Source organism: Pinus tabuliformis, chromosome X (genome assembly GCF_031772625.1).
Source record: "Pinus tabuliformis cultivar Carrire ecotype Pingquan chromosome X, CPIR1, whole genome shotgun sequence".
Taxonomy (NCBI): domain Eukaryota; kingdom Viridiplantae; phylum Streptophyta; class Pinopsida; order Pinales; family Pinaceae; genus Pinus; species Pinus tabuliformis.
In genome coordinates, this window is record NC_142308.1 from 954,574,466 (window position 1) to 954,590,968 (window position 16,503).

At 37.4% G+C, this 16,503-nt stretch overlaps 1 protein-coding gene across 2 annotated transcripts in view; it reads left to right on the forward strand.

Moving 5' to 3' along the window:
• The window catches only part of LOC149142859 (homocysteine S-methyltransferase 2-like), a 103,013-nt gene that overhangs the window by 23,187 nt on the left and 63,323 nt on the right, over window positions 1-16,503 (forward strand). The window contains exon 1 of one of the 2 annotated variants that reach the window (XM_089451398.1): window positions 3,774-4,657. The exons of the other annotated variant lie outside the window; for it this stretch is intronic. Coding sequence (XP_089307524.1) covers window positions 4,481-4,657 — 177 coding nt within the window. The 5' untranslated portion in view covers window positions 3,774-4,480. Of the gene's footprint in view, window positions 1-3,773; window positions 4,658-16,503 lie in introns of those variants that run through there. 2 annotated transcript variants of the gene reach the window in all.

A 16,503-nucleotide genomic window follows, 5' to 3' on the forward strand; every position in this document is an offset into this window, starting at 1 on the left:
CCAAGGTAAAATCTTTACCTATCTTATACGTAGCTGATGACCAAGCTTTTAAGATAGTTGAATCTGATGCAAGCAATGTTGGGTGGGGAGGAATCTTGAAACAAAGAATTGGAAAAGAAGAACAGGTTGTCCAATTTGCTTCAGGAATCTGGAATTCAGCAGAGCAAAACTACTCTGTCATTGAAAGGGAGGTAAAAGCAGCATGGAATTGCATTAGCAAATTTGAAGTTTACTTGGTAAACAAGCCTTTTCTTCTTAGAACAGATGCCTTAGCTATGCAGAAAGTTTTATCCAAAGATATCAAGAAAGCGGGCGAAGCAAAGTTTGCTAGATGGCAAGCACTCTTTGCAAATTTTGACTTTTCAGTAGAGCATATCAAGGGAAAAGATAACAGCCTTCCTGACTTCCTCAGCCGAGAATATATTGAACAAAAAGAAGCTCATGTAATGATTATTATCACTGAATGGGATAATAACCAGAGACAGGAAATTTTGAAGACAATGCCAGATGAAATGGAGTGGGAGACTTACAAGAGAGATTGGAAACCGACATGGCAGCTCCGTAATACCAAAGTATTGGATGCTAATCTACAACCTCATACAGATCTCCAGTATTATGTACCAGAAAGAAAAGTCTACCCCAAAGGAAGAAAATGGATACACGATATGGTCTATGACAAAGCTAGGAGGAATGCTGAAGTAGCAAGAATAGCATTAGAACAAAATTTTCATGATATTGCTACTATCTGGTATCATGGAGGGAAAAACACAGGAATATATGAAAGACATGTCTGTATCTATAGGACCAGAGACTTATGGAGAGAGCCTGGTCATGGAAAAGTTCACCCAGCAGCCAGATGGCCCAGAAATGATCCCCATATCATGTTTCCTGACACTGTTTATGATTTTGCAGATTACAAGAAACTCTGGTGGCAATTTTTAAATATTGATGATCAAACAGAGACGCATTATACCAGAATCAAGTTCAGCACAGTTGGCCACTACCAAGGTTATCAACAATGTGAATGGTTCAGGGATTGGTGGAAAGACTATGGGATGAACATGACAGCCATGGATCCTGTAGAACATGAAAAATATTGTAAAAATATGGGTAAAACCTGTATTATGCAATGTAACAAAGAATGTAATCACCCAGTCTATCATACTGTAAAAGAAATGGCCAGTACTGAATGGACAACTTATCAAACCACCCCATATAATAATTCCCTTGAAGAATATATGAGAGAGCACATGGAATGGCTTGTACTTACCAAAGTATGGACTCTCATTTTTCGACGAAATAAATGTGATTAATTTTTTTGCAAGACCATAATCATAGGAAGAGAAATTCAAACCCTAGGTGCTTCGCATGAAATGCAGAGCCTCCTCCATTGTCTTGTTCAACTAATTAACTTAATAAGAAGTGGGATCCCTCTATAATGCAATAGTAAATATTCCCTTGTTCTTGATTAACTTGAGCTTCTCCAAACATCTCGAAAACCATTGATGAGTATTACTAGCTAATGCAATTAAACAAGTTAGTTTTCCCTTGACTCAATAATGTTGTGGTTCAACATTGTGGTAGTTAATTTAGTTCGACTTTGGCCTATCATGAATGCTAATGTGTCCACCCAAGTAGTTAATTTATTTTAACCTTGTCCTGATATGAACGCTAACGCAATCACAAAAATGTAGAAATGGAGTTATATCTCGAGTAGGTTACAATTATATATATATATATTTTATTTATTATTATTATTTTTTTTTTATTTTTTTGATCATATGAGAAAATATATAATATTTTCAAATTTAAACATTATAAATTGTTTCAAATTTTTAAGTATTTTTATGTTAGTTTTGTACACATTATTTTTAGGTATTTTTTAGTTATTTTGCACATTTAAAAGATATTTTATTGACTTAAGCTATAGAAGTTTGAACTTTGAATTTCATGTTTTACACATTTAAAAGTTATTTTTTTTTTTGTTGGTTTCACCTATAAGAGTTTGAATTTTAAATCTCATGCTTTACATATTTAAAAGTTATTTTTTGTTGGTTTAACCCACAGGGATTTGAACTTTAAATCTCATGCTTTACATACTACTTCATAACAAAGTGATTGCCAATTAAACTACACCTTACATTTAAAAATTAATATAAATTAAATATTTTTATTTTATTGTTTTCAAATATTTTGCATACATTTAAAAATTTCAATTAATCTCTTTATTTTTTTTAAGTTCAATAGATCATATTAATTTTAATGTACGTTAAACAATATCATCATCATCATTTTAAAATTAGTTTATTTTTAATAATTAAAGTGTTACTGTAATAACTATTTTTTGTTGTTGTTGTGGTGTTTTTTCATATTTCCAACTCAATTATCATTACTCAATAACTTTGCAATAAAACTTAAATTTTCTTTACTAATAAAATAATCTAAAGTCAAATTTTAATATATCACCATTTTTTTTCAAAGTAATATGTATAGATATTTAATTATTTAAAAATTATTTCTATTTGGAAGTAATTATAATTTATAATTTATTATTATTATAATTTTAAATAAATGTAGTCATGTGTTCACCACGGTTTGAGTGGGTTTAATAGCTAAGTGTATGTGTTTCCGTTTAAGAAATCACAGGTTCAAAACCTGGATAGAGTATGTATACCTCTCTAGACTTAGAGTCTCATACTCCAATTTAATATCTACCTTGACCATGACCTTGAATTGAATAATAATAATAATAACCCATGGAAAGGTTCACCACCTAAAACCTTTGTCCCACAAACAAAAAATTTTAGACTCCAATTTAATATTTAAATTTGTATGTAACTCCAATTTAATATCTAACTTGACTGTCATCTTAAAATTGAATAATAATAATACATAAAAAAAAATCCACCACATTTAAAAGAATCATATATCCCACCACTATAGACTATATAATCCAAAATCATATATCCTACCACTATATTAGTCCACGTGTCAACAAACAACCTAACTACCGGTTACATCCGATAATTCATTTTGATAAAACAACTTTTAAAACATAAAAATAACAAAAAGAAAACGATGTGATCGATGGCATGGGCGTGTCATTTGTCCATGATGTTCTTCACCTCGAACTGATCCCAAAATGTCGTGTCATGCGTTCTCTCTATTGGGTTTCTTTTAAGCCTTTAAAAGTAAGTTGAGAAAAATACGCGGAGGAAGAGATTTGAACACTCAACGCCCTTTAGGTCAAGAGGTCTTATCGAACGAATTTAGAAATTAAAAGAAAGTTGAGAAAAATACGCGGAGGAAGAGGTTTGAATACTCAACGCCCTTTAGGTCAAGAGGTCTTATCGCACGAATTTAGTTGTCGCGACTTTTTGAGATTTGACGGAATAGAAATTGAGATGAAATCATGAGCAGTTAAAATAACTGCATATTCGGATTCCTGTGGGACGGTTTCATTGTGCAGAAATTAGCTATCAAACTTGGATTCCAATAAATCAGGATTTTATCGGAAAGGCTTTCAAAAAGTCGCGTTAAAGACTACGTCATTTAGAAATTGAAGAGGATTGATTCATCCGTGCCAGGAACCCTTATCCAGCGAATTTAAAAATGGAAGAGGGGTTCATTCTAAATTGAAGAGGATTCATCCTGCAAAATTAGCACGTGTGACGATAGAAAAAGAAAAACCTAAAACCCATTAAAGTAGGATAGCGCAAAAAAGGCCAAGTGATCTAGGAAACTAATATTAAATCTTAAAATATTGAAATACGTCTTGGTGGGATGCATCTGAAATGCACCTGTCAAAGGAATTTACTGGACGCTAGTGACGGGCGACGACACACCACGCCATCTTCAGAGAAAGGGAAGCAAGCAAGAAGCACTAACAGCCTATTCGAATACGTGTTGTCGGATGCATCTGAAACCCACACCTTTCAATGGACTTTAGTGGATGCCAGTGACGGGTGACAATACACCACGCCACACAACTTGCAAAATGTGAGCAAGCCAGCAGTACGAACAGCCTTCCAAGTCGCAGGTCCTGAAATTTAGACACGGATATGACAAATGGCATCTTTATCATGTCGAACTAATGCCTTTGGAAATACGCACCCTGACTTGTTTAATGAAGTATCTTCAATTTTTTTACTTGCAAAATGTGAGCAAGCCAGCAGTACGAACAGCCTTCCAAGTTGCAGGTCCTGAAATTTGGACACGGATATGACAAATGGCATCTTTATCATGTCGAACTAATGCCTTTGGAAATACGCACCCTTACTTGTTTAATGAAGTATCTTCAATTTTTTTAATGTCATCCCATAAACTCTGGAAAGCCCTATTTATCACTTCTTACCAACCTCCCACGGTCTTTGGTAACATTGGCATTAATACACTTTTGGCGCGGAGTACAGTATTGGGTTTTTGTCTGCAGGGTTCTGTGATCAGGGGAACCTAGTTGTGTGCAATTTTTTGGTAAGCAATGAAGTTTGGAAGTGGAGAACGGATGAAGGTCTTGGAAGAGTTCCTGCAGCAGGTGGGAGGCTTCGGTGTTATCGATGGAGGCCTCGCCACGCAGTTAGAGTCCCATGGTGCCGATCTCAATGATCCTTTATGGAGCGGCAGGTGTTTGATTGAATCTCCTCATCTCATCCAGGAGGTAATTTTGCGCTTATTGGGGTCTTCAATATAATGGGTTGCTTTAATTTTATACATTTTAAGTCCAGTTGGGTGCACTTCTATGTCCAAACATGGTATAGCATTGAATGACACATCCCATGCATTACAATTTGAAATGTTCAATTTTTTCAATTTTTATATTTAGTCTTGCAGACATCAATGGGAGAATGACCAATGATCTTACAGTAATTAAAAAAGTGGAGGAGCCAACCAGTCATTAGTTAGATTGAAGGGCAAGCAATAATCACCTAACAATGCAAACATTTAGTGTTGTATATGTTGGGATATGCACCGTTGAATGTTGCGGTGCTGCATTGACCATTAGATGCTGCAGTTCTCGGTGGATATTGTTTGCCAGGTTTAAGTACTAAATAGAAGAAGCTTGATTGATCTTCTGCTTGTTCTTTGGCATCAGCAAGCATGCCAGCATCAGTGTCACTGTTTGACTCGTCCGTATCTTCAAAGATGCTCAATTACACCCCACCTAATCCCAACTGCAACGCTGCACCCACCTCTTCATTTATCTGTGAGGCATCTTCTGGACTGACATACGATCTTGTTGCTGGCCCCTTCAGATATATAGGTGATATTCCATAGCGATGTCAGGTTCTGTGAACTACAAATAGCTTCCTCGCTCTTCTATAGTAAAGCGTGTTCCCGTGTTTTAATGAGTAGTGATGTCAGGTTCTGTGAACTACAAATAGCTCCTTCGCTCTCCTAAGCGAAGCCTGTTCCCATCGGTCGCAAAGGAACTGACAACCCGAGATAGTAGTTAACGACAAAATAACGAAGCTCTGGAAACCCATCCCTTTGCAGCCTCCACGAACCTATCAGGTTCTCCTAAGCTATGGGAAATCAATCCTCTATTAAATCGGATGTGTTAAAGAGGCCACTGAGTTCAAAAAAATAAAAGAAACTGTTACCAAAGTATTTTGCCCTCATCAACTGTGAACGTGTTTGCAATAATTGCTTTGAATTCCTCGTTCACCTCTATATAATCATCAAAGGCACTCTCCCAAGCCTCTCCACACACCATTATAGGATTAAGCGTATAGACAGCCATGTGAAATGGTGTGTGCATGTGGTCCTAACTCCTCTAAATGATGGGTTGATAATGTTATTTGTAGAACTCAGCATAAGGTGCCTCTCATGAATGGTATCTCTATCTTATTCCGATATGGTCTCGTAAATCTCCCCAAAACTAGGAGAATCTGCGTTTGCGTAATAAATGCCTTTTCTAATATGGTAGAGTGTTACTCACCACTACAATCTGCTCACTAATCATCATTTAACACCCTTTGTGTCACACTCTTCCCCTTATTCGTCTTAGACTCTCCCGACCTAGACCAGTCATTGCTCAAAACAATGGGCTGCAATGCCTCTTGCATTTCAAGTCTCCTCTTGAGTAAAAGAATTTTGAAAGTAGTTAGCATATCTAGTATTTATGAGCTTGAGGAATTCGCTCCTCACCCAAGACCTTTCCATAGCTAAGGAGGTGCTATGCAACCAGTACATAGCTATGGACGTGTGGTGCTAACAAATAAACATCTAAGCAACTCTAGTTCTTGTCACCAAATCTAATAAAAATGATGTGGTGTCAATGCCCTTGAGTGTATTTACTATTGTTCAATGCATGCATACATCCTTCATTTTTCAAGTGCAATATAGACCAGCGCAATTTCTGAAACTGATAATTACTCCCAAACATATTGTAATTTCTTTAGCATATTCCAGATCATCATGTAGCAATTATACTTCAAAAATTTCAATCATAAATGCAATAATGACAGTAGGATCATAAAGAGACAGCCAAACACAAGAGACACAAATTTTACCCTATGAAAACCCTAACTAGGGAAAAATCCAGCAACCTTTTCTTAGGAGGAATTGTCCGATTCAACAAGAGATATAATGTGATATTTCCCAGTCAAACAAGGTCAATCTGACCAGCAATTAACGCAGGTCAAACCTGGTCAAACTGCCCACAAAATAGCCTTAGTCAATCTGCGGTCAAACTTCCAGAGACAGGCCAAATTTTGGCCTCCTGCTCCTGCCCAGAAAAACTCGGTCTGCTGCCTAGAAGTTTGCCCAGAAGATTAGTTGGCCAACACAGGTCAAACTTCATCCTTTTGCTCTCTCTCCTTCGCATGTGTGAACTGAAACAAATGATTTTGTTGATCTGAAATGCTCCAAATGGGCCAGGACGAATGGAAATATATAGTTGTTGAAGGAACCGAATTTGTGTATTTCTTAGTGGGGCTGATTTGACTTTTTGGAGGCAAAATTTGAAATTCAAAATTTGACTATTCCTTCTTTGACTTGACTTTTGGAGGCAAAAATTAAAATTCGAAATTTGACTTTTCCCTCCTTTATTTGGAGCTGACTTAAAATCAAATTTATATTTTCATTCTCTTTTAATTTTGTGGGCTTATACAATAAATGAATACCAACCAGAATGACCAAAATTCAACATAAATGAGGTTCAATAATTTTTTCCACCTACTTTGAACAAATAACCTAGCTAAGCAACAAACGTGCAACATTGGTGAATACCTACCCTTGTTGGAGGCTCAAAGAAAAAAGCTAAATCCTTATGCAGTCTAGAACAATCAACTATTCTAGGAATATTCTAGGAAAGTGTTAACTCTCAAGTATAGTATTCAAAACCGGAACCGGTGACCGGACGAGTCCACCTAATAAACCGGAACTGGTCAAATTAGGACTAGTTAGATCTCAAAGAACCGGTTTAAAAAAAGGTACATGAAAAATTAATTTTTAATGAAAAAACTATTTTTAAGATTTAAAACCATGATTTCAAACCAATAGAGACAAAATATGCAAAGTTTGCTTAATATATATATATATATATATATATATATATATATATATATATATATATAGATATACATACCATGTAAAGGTGAATATATCAAAATGGCACCGAGTGCAATACATATCAATAACAAAATATATAATCAATGAGGCTCTAAATCGCCTCTAGAGTCCAAAAACAAAGCCTACAAGCTATGGGGCCACTAGCCTACTACAAGTCTACATATATGATATTAACTATGTTGCATGAGTTTCTGGAACGTGGGAACGTTGGGAACTTGGGTACGGGTGTCGGGAACGGCTAGAGGTTTCCCCAAAATTTACAGGAAACGGCTAATCGGGAACGGTAATATTATATAATAAAAAAATTCAAAATATAAAAATATAAAATATATAATTATATAATAATCAAAATTAATATTAAATCAAAATATTCAAGTATTAAAATCAATTTAAATATATAATCTCTCTTATATATAAATATATTTTCTGGGTGTCTCTCTTCCCGAGTCTCTCCCTTTTATATATATAAAATATTAAAATGTCAAGTTCATTATTAGTTCTCTGAAACATGACCAGTGTTTGAAACAATCTGCCTTAAAAATACAAAGGAACAATTTTACCTATGTTTCTCTAGTTATTCTTATGAGAAAAAGTAAAGTGACTCTAATGGTTAAGCATTGATTGCCACATACAATATGCACACAATATTCTGCGATACATATACATAAACAAAAAAAAAATACTCATCAGCATGACACCCCAGATATCCCCCTTACATTGAGGTGTCACACGCTTCCTTAACCCATCAAGGGATTGCTCCAGTTTCTCAATTAAGGATATCGGTGTTAAGGATGTCTTTGGCCTTTCTCCCTGCGAAGGTTTCAAGAAAGCCTCATGTTTTGTGGGAAGTTCAACATATTTTTCTACATGCTCTGTATTCCCCAACCTACTTTCCCAAGCTCCCATTGCAGCTCCCACAGAAAAGGGAACGTTGCAAAGCTTCCGGGAGCGCGGGAACCACTGGAACGAGTTTCCCACTTCTAGGAGCGGTTCCCGTGTAACAAAGGATATTAATGATCAACATCATCCCTTGAAACTTCTCATTATGATCAAACTCAGTTGGTTGAGTTTCGACTCTCAAGCTTTGCTATTGCTTGAGTCATAAACTTCTATGCTTGTTGAGTGACTTGAGTCTCAAATTTTTGAAGGCGTATTCTGCCCTAATATGCCCTATTACTTCATTTGGTGCTCTACATGGCTTTACATGGCCTCCTATCCCAGCAAAGTGTTGCTTGAACCTTTTAATACCCCCTCTCAATAGATTTTTGGCAATATTTGCAGATCATTTTGCCATCAATCCTATTACAATGAGCCCATGCAGTGTCCTTGGCTTTTGGAGGCATGGTGGCTACTACTTAGCTCAAACTCTCTGCTGCTCCACTACTCTAGCAAAAACTCAACACTCTCCAAGCTCACAATGAAGCTCACAAAAAGTCCAAATGAGATGTGTGAGGCAAATGAGAGGGGAGACCTTCTTTTATTGGCTTGGAGGGATTGTTTTTGGAGGGAAGCAACCCTTAGTTTCCCTCAAAACCACCTCAAAAGCAAAAAAACCCATGTTCGGTGGGTCCGCGACTGGCTTGGCAGTGAACCGCTCCGTTTATGATGGAACCAACCGATTTATGGGAAAACTAGTCAGTTCCGTCGTAAATCGATCGGTTTTAAATACTGTGCCCCCAAGGGGCAACTACTTGAAGAGGCACCCCAAGGGTGTATGTTGCTAACTTGTAGGACCTCTTTGCTCAAATTTGCTTTTTGCTCATTCACACAAATCATTCAAGTTCTCATTTAGTTTCTCAACCGGTTCAACGATTATGTATTATATGACTTCCTCACCTATCCGATGGTAGATGCAATGATGTTCTTGTGAATAATGTGATGTATACATGTTTAATTGGATGGTGTTATGGCTTTGGGTGGTGATAGTGATGCTTACTTGAATAGGACCTAATGGCGCTTCATGATCCTCTAGTTTATTGGTTTATCTTGTTATACTATGTTAGGACATGATGTGCTCAGAGAAGTGTACCATCTCCCATGTTCAAGTTGTGTTACTAGGTGACTTGTTGAGGTCATGTTCAAGTTGTGTTACTAGGTGACTTGTTGAGTTATTGTTCCAACTTCCACTTCCTCTCCATACATAATGCTCCCCACTTCATCACTTCACTTCCATTCCATTTAATGAATAATGAGCTGCCCCACTTCATATTTGGCTTATTGAGGGTCATCATTAAAGAGGTATGTGCAATGAAATCACATGAAAGCATAACTTGGTTGGAATTCCACAATTGTTTATAGAATATCTAAGGGGGCAGAGGTGAAAAGCAAAATTAAGTCAAAAATGAAGGTTGAGTTAGTGTCACCTCCTTATGGGGCTCTCCCCTACTCCTTGGCTTGTCTAAAAAACTATCTAAATGAAAGCATGTGTTCAATGAATTTAACACTTGATTAAATGACAATAGTGGGTACTTAAACGATGCCATGGAATGGCAACCAATGCTCCAAGCTCCCTCTTGAAAGGCTATTGAAAAGAATTCTAGCTCTAAGGCCAGACTTAGAAATAATGATAAAAGGCCCATGTGCCAATTTACCTCGAGGGTCATACCATGAAGGTCCCACTTTTTTCTTGTCCATAATTATTTACAAATTTAGCATGCCTTACTAGGCCTATCAAAAAGCATGACTTATCCTAAGAATTGGTTACATTTATAGAGTTTATTGTTGTCCCTCATATTGTGCATAGGAAAATCCATAAACTAATCATATTTATGTTATGTCGGGAAGGCCTATTAAGTTTGCATCACCTAACAACTCACAAAGAGGTTCATGCCGTCATTCCAAATGCAGGTAAAATTGTTCCATTGCATAGAAGACTTCCACAACAACTATTTATTGGTGGACACCTTAATTGAGCTTAGCAAGTATTGGGGAAGATTGTTAAAGACATTTTTTAGAATTGGAAATTTGTCTTAGCTTCCTGTTGGACATATAGCTACTGATTCCATGATTTAGGGAAATAATGCACTTCTAAAACCTCTATGATTTGTAATGTGAATCTTTTTAAGGGAACTTTGATTATTGTTTTGTAAAAATCCCCTTGATGAGCATTCAGAGGATGACATATTCACTATTGTAATATTGCTCATGGTTTTGAGCAATGTGGAAAAATTCGAAGTTAGGATTAAATCGACAAGGGTCCAGAAATCGAAAAAGTCATTAAAGTCTGGAGGTTTTGAAAAAGTCGGAAAAATTTAAAAAATACAAAAATATTCATTTTTTAAAAAGAAAATTTAGCATCTAAAGTATCCACAACATCAAAAAAATGCATTTCCACATAAACAAGAAAAGAAACCTAATATATAACATGTATATGAAGTCTAATGCTACATCACATATCAAAATAGTGAATCAAGTCTTGAATCTTGAGTCCTGTCTCAGACTTCAGTCTCAAGTCTCAAGAGTCAAAATATCAACAAAAAATATAATAAATGTATATCATGAATCATCTGCATGTCATAAAGTAATCAGTCATTGAGATCCTCTGCCCCTTTTACGGGAATAGGGGATGGCTTTGCCTTTTCCTCTAGAGGAAGAAGGCCCTGCCCCCGGGGCTACAAATGGACTCTGTCGTCCTCTAGAAGCCAAAAAAAAAGAGGTGGCCTTTGTCCTCTGCTACTACCCATCCTATATGGTGTCACCTCCTCCCCCTTCTTTGCCTCCTGACCCCCCTCCTCCTCCTCCTCTACCTTTGGCTCTCCCTCTCTTGCAACTGCTACCTCCTCTGCCGCTAGTGCCTCTGGGTCCACATCTAACCATTTATGGATCGAGTCCATCGCTGACCTCTCAGTCTTAACCCTCCATGCAATAGTGTTATCAATATTGTCCAATGAGATGGCTTCCACATCAAGAGTTTCTGAAGTTGTTTCACCCACAATCAAAGATTGTAGTAGATGTAGACCATGTCATTGAGGCGTTGGAACTCCAATCTGTATTAGGGTCATAGATTGTAAATTAGTACTTAGAAAATTTAAATATTAAAAATAAAAAAATGAATTCAAAAATTTAATTTGAATTGTTTTTAGTTGTTGTGCTTTTCGCTGTGTATTTTATCAAATACACTCCAATTGCGCTCACATGCAGTGGAACTTCATGTTTGGCTAAGCACTTGAATGGTAAGCTTTTGGAGACAAGGTACTCTGCCACCATAACTTACCAAGCATCGACAAGTTAAAAGAAACATGAGAAACATAAAAAAAAGTTAAAACATTGAAATTCTAAACTTGAAGCAAATTATGAAGAGACAATGAATTACGAAATTTGAAAGTTGAAAGTTGAAACAAATTGAAGCTTACCTGGCATTTTGGTAATCCTATTCTTAATAGCCATGGTAAAACCAAATGTGCCACTTGCCATCCTATATATCTCCATTTCTTTAGAAATATCTTCACGTTCTTGCTCAGATGCCACCATCTTCTCAACACAAGTGAGGAATCCATCCATCACCTCAGCATCAAATTTGAAACCACAGGAGTAAGAAAATGCAGGGTTGAGGTAGATACCTGCAACATGAATGGGGCGATGGAGGGTATTGTTCCATCGCTCATCAATCACTCTCTATATGACTTGTTGTTTCTCTAACCCCTCGTCTCCCTTATCTTCATAATAAGCACGAATGGCTTCTTTGGTCCTATCCATGGCCTCATACAAGTAGACCATTGCGGGCTTGTCTCCATCAACCAATCGAAGAACCCTCACCAAAGGTTCTGAAATGGCACACACCTCCTCTACTCCTGCCCAAAAGCTCTGATCATATGAAACTAGTTTGCATATTCCCTTTCCCTCTGGTTTGCGGCTAATAGATAAAGCACGCCAATCTTGTGAAAGAAACATGCTCTTCACATCCCACATAGAATTCAATAAAGACTGGAGAGATATGAAAGTAGTGGCAAATCATGTCATGGCAGGATGCACCAACTCTTTGTTGTTGGCGAATCTTCTCATCAAGCTAAGCACATATGCATGATTATATATAAATTTTGTTATGTTACTGGATGATTCAACAATATCTCTCACAAGAGGAATCTTACCTATATCCTCCAACATCAAGTCTTTGCCCTCCTATTTATCCATCAATTATTTAATGGCCTGCCGGATGATTTCTGGAGTTGGATTTGGGCAAATTTCTATATTTTGCCCCAAATGGAATTTTAATTTGTTGACACCCCTTGACATATGCTTGCCACACAACTTGCAAGTCAAATACATTCTATTGACCCCCCAGATTCGGGTATAGGATCAAGTTCACCATATTCCCACATAGGGTCCAAATTCCTTGGCATTAACTTGCAAGTCAAATACATTCTATTGACCCCCCCAGATTCGGGTATAGGATCAAGTTCACCATATTCCCATATAGGGTCCAAATTCCTTGGCATTTTGTTTGAAACTTTGAACTTGAATTTGAACCTAGGCACAAAAAAAATTTGAAAAAAATAAAAAATTGCTCATCACATAAGAAGCAAACACAAATGTAATTGTTGATTTTAATTTTTAAATGCCTCTTCTCACTCATTTGAACACACTTAGATTCACTAAACAAGGGTTTGAATTTTTTATTCTTGAAAGTTGAAACATGTAAACAATCTAAGCATTTTGAAATTTTGATTCAATCTAGATTCTAAACAATGTTTTGATTCAAATTTCTAAGCAAAAATAAGCTAAAACAAACTAATAGAAAGATTTAAGGAGCCATTTGTGTAACAAAGACTAAGAGAAAAATTAAAATACATACCTAGCAGCAGCAAATTGGCACCTTGAATCTCTCACATTGAGGAGTGGACAAATCTCCAAATCCACACCACAAAACTAGCAAATCTCCTCCTCTTGGGTGATGGTAAACACCTCCTCTCTCCACGGGGACGAATGGCAGAAAGAAGAGTGAAAAATGAGTGTTTTTGACTTGGGCAAATTCCCTGAATTTTTCAATCGACTCCCGATTTAATCCCGACTTTTTCGATTGGGAAAAAATCGCCAAAAAGTCGGCCGATAAAATTGGCTAGTCCAAAAAATCGGACTTTGCCAATTTTATCGCAACTTTATCACGACTTTTTCCACACTGGTTTTGAATAAGTGGTTTTGAGCATTCATGGTTTGACGCAATACTATGTAACTCATTGTAGGCAATGATGACTCCATTTTATATAAGATGAATGTCTCCTCATTTGCAATTTGCTGGAGATTAATGATTGGAAGAGCTTTTGACCATCTACCTTTTTTTTTCAAATTATTACCTTTGGGATATTTATCGAGGGTTAGATTAGTATTTTTATAGATTTGTTGAGGACAAAGCTATGCCAAGGCGCAAGAAGGGAACCATGCTCTAGTTGAAGGACGTTAAAGGTACAAATCTCTTACCTTTTCCTTTGACTGTTGGAGGTTTGCACCCTTGCCATTGAGGTAGGACGTCATAAAGGCTCTCACCTCTTCTTAAGGCCATCTTCTAAGATCACCTTAGTGTATTTGGAGAGGCTGCATCATTGACCAATCCCCCACCATCTTGGAGAAGGTTTCCTCACCTTAGCAATCCTCTGGGTGCCATCAATACTATCCCCCTTAAAACCGCAGATCTCACTTAGTTTCTTTTATGTAGGCTGTTGAGTTTTGTAGCATCGGATGTGTTTTAGCCACAAAGTTTTGTGGTGAGGCTAAAATGCATGTATTCTCCAAAACCCATAAATCGTTTATGAAAATTCCACCTAGAGATGACTTAATTAAAATAATTAACTTTTTTTAATGGTTCCTAAGTTAAACTTAGGAGATCTGGTTAATTAAGGGTATCAATTAAGTTATGGTGAGAATCTTCTAGAAGAAGACATGGATCGCTTTCTAGTTAATCTTAGCCATCAATTATGTTTTAATCTTGGCCGTTGAAGCCTCAATGAGAGATTATAAGAAGAAATTCGATGGGGGTTGGAGAACACACTTGAGGAGCAAGGAATTTGATATTGCTGGGAAATCGAACTCTAGAGTAGCAGCTTTGTGTTGTCGGAGGTGATTCAGTAGTTTCGAAGTAGTGAGAGGGGCGGGGATGGTAAGGCTGGAAGGAAGTTTTTCCAGTCCGGTGAGTGCATGATAGAGAGACAATGTATTCCACAAAGAGGTTGACACAATGCAGAGAGGCAGAGCAAAGCTTCAGAGGGAGATCTGTATTTGCTGAGGAGAAGTCGAGTGTCAGAGGCAAGAGCTGAAGTGGGAGCTCGAAGAGCCAGAAGATTGAGTTTCTAGAGCAACAACTGATCAACATAGTGAGAGAGACGTTGGTCTTAGTAAGCTGACGCAGAGGCAACAAGGGGCAGCTCATCTTGAGTTAAGGTCAGTGTCAGATCCATTGTTTTAAGAAACGACCGTTTCGATACCGAAACGACCGGGTTGATCCGAGCCAATACCCTTTGCTGTGACCCGGCCCTTGGAATGGTTCGACTGGCCGAGTCAGCCATGACTCGGCCAACTCGGCCGAGTCACAAAAAAATGCCCAGGCCCACGTCAAACTGAGATTTAATAAAATTTTAATGGATTTTTAAAGTGTCTTTTGGTTGGTTTGGACTCCAAGCAGTTATATGAATTTGCTAAATGACTTTTGGGGTCCATTTCCCCCTCCCAAACCCTATTTAACACACCCAAGTGCTCTCATTCACTCACAGCAATCTTATGCATTTGAGTGAGAGTCTTCTTTGAGAGTTAGTGAGCAGTTCTTGAGCTTGTTTTGGAGCAGCCGTGAGGAGTCTTGGAGGAGCATTGTAGCTGGAGTGAGGAGCTGATTCTTGGAGCAAGCTTGAGGAGGCAGTTTGTGCCTGGAGGTATTTTTTTCACCTCTATAAATCTGTTTTTACTTAGTAAATTTTAGGTGCATATCTAGAAAGCTTAGAGAGTGTTTTTTGTCAAATAAATGAACATTGAATCAAGGTTTTTTTTTTTTTTTTTCATTTTCAGATTGTTTGCTTTCATTTCCTATTCAAAAAATGGCACCTAGAGCAAGAGATCCTGCTTGGGCATATGTTGAAATGGTTGATAGTCAAATGCAATGCAAATTTTGCCATAGGAAAATTAAGGAAGGTCCCGGGGCATTAATAGGCTGAAACAACACTTTGCAGGGATTAGAGGCCAAATTACCCCATGTACCTCACCAGAAATTGGGGAGATTAGGAAGAATTTGTTGGTTAGCTTTGAGAAATTTAAAGAAGATAAGGCTATGCAAAGAGACATACAGGCTGAAATTGGGAGGAAGAGGGAGATACAAAAAATGATGGCTGCCAACCCCCATTATGATTTTGAGGGTTCTTCCTCTATCCATCAAACTGATACATCCAACCCTTTCCGATATGTTCCTCCCTCTTTTGGTTCTGTTCAAGATAAGGGAAAGGGTAGAATGAAAAAGGGTGATGTGACTATCAAAAGTTATTTCACTCCCTCTTCTCCATCAGATGCACATGGTCCTGAAGTTAGTAAAACTCAAATGCAGCCCACTTTAGATGACCATTGGAAGAAAGAATTGAGGGAGACTGCTTGTGAGTACATAGCTAGATGGTGGTATGATGCTGATATCCCCTTTAATGCCGCTCGTTCACCATATTATGAGCCTATGTTTGATGCCATACATGCTGCTGGAAAAGGCTTCAAAGGCCCTACTATGCATGAGCTAAGGGGGTTTTGTTTGCAGAAAGAAATTCAATCCATTAATGAGTATTTGCAAGAGTTCAGGGACTCATGGGCAAGAAGAGGGTGTACCATCATGTGAGATGGATGGACTGATCAAAGAAACCGTACCATCATAAACTTTCTTGTCTTCTGCCCACAGGGAACCATGTTTTTAAAATCAGTTGATGCATCTGATAAGGTAAAAGATGGCCACTTGTTGTTTCAGCTATTGGATCA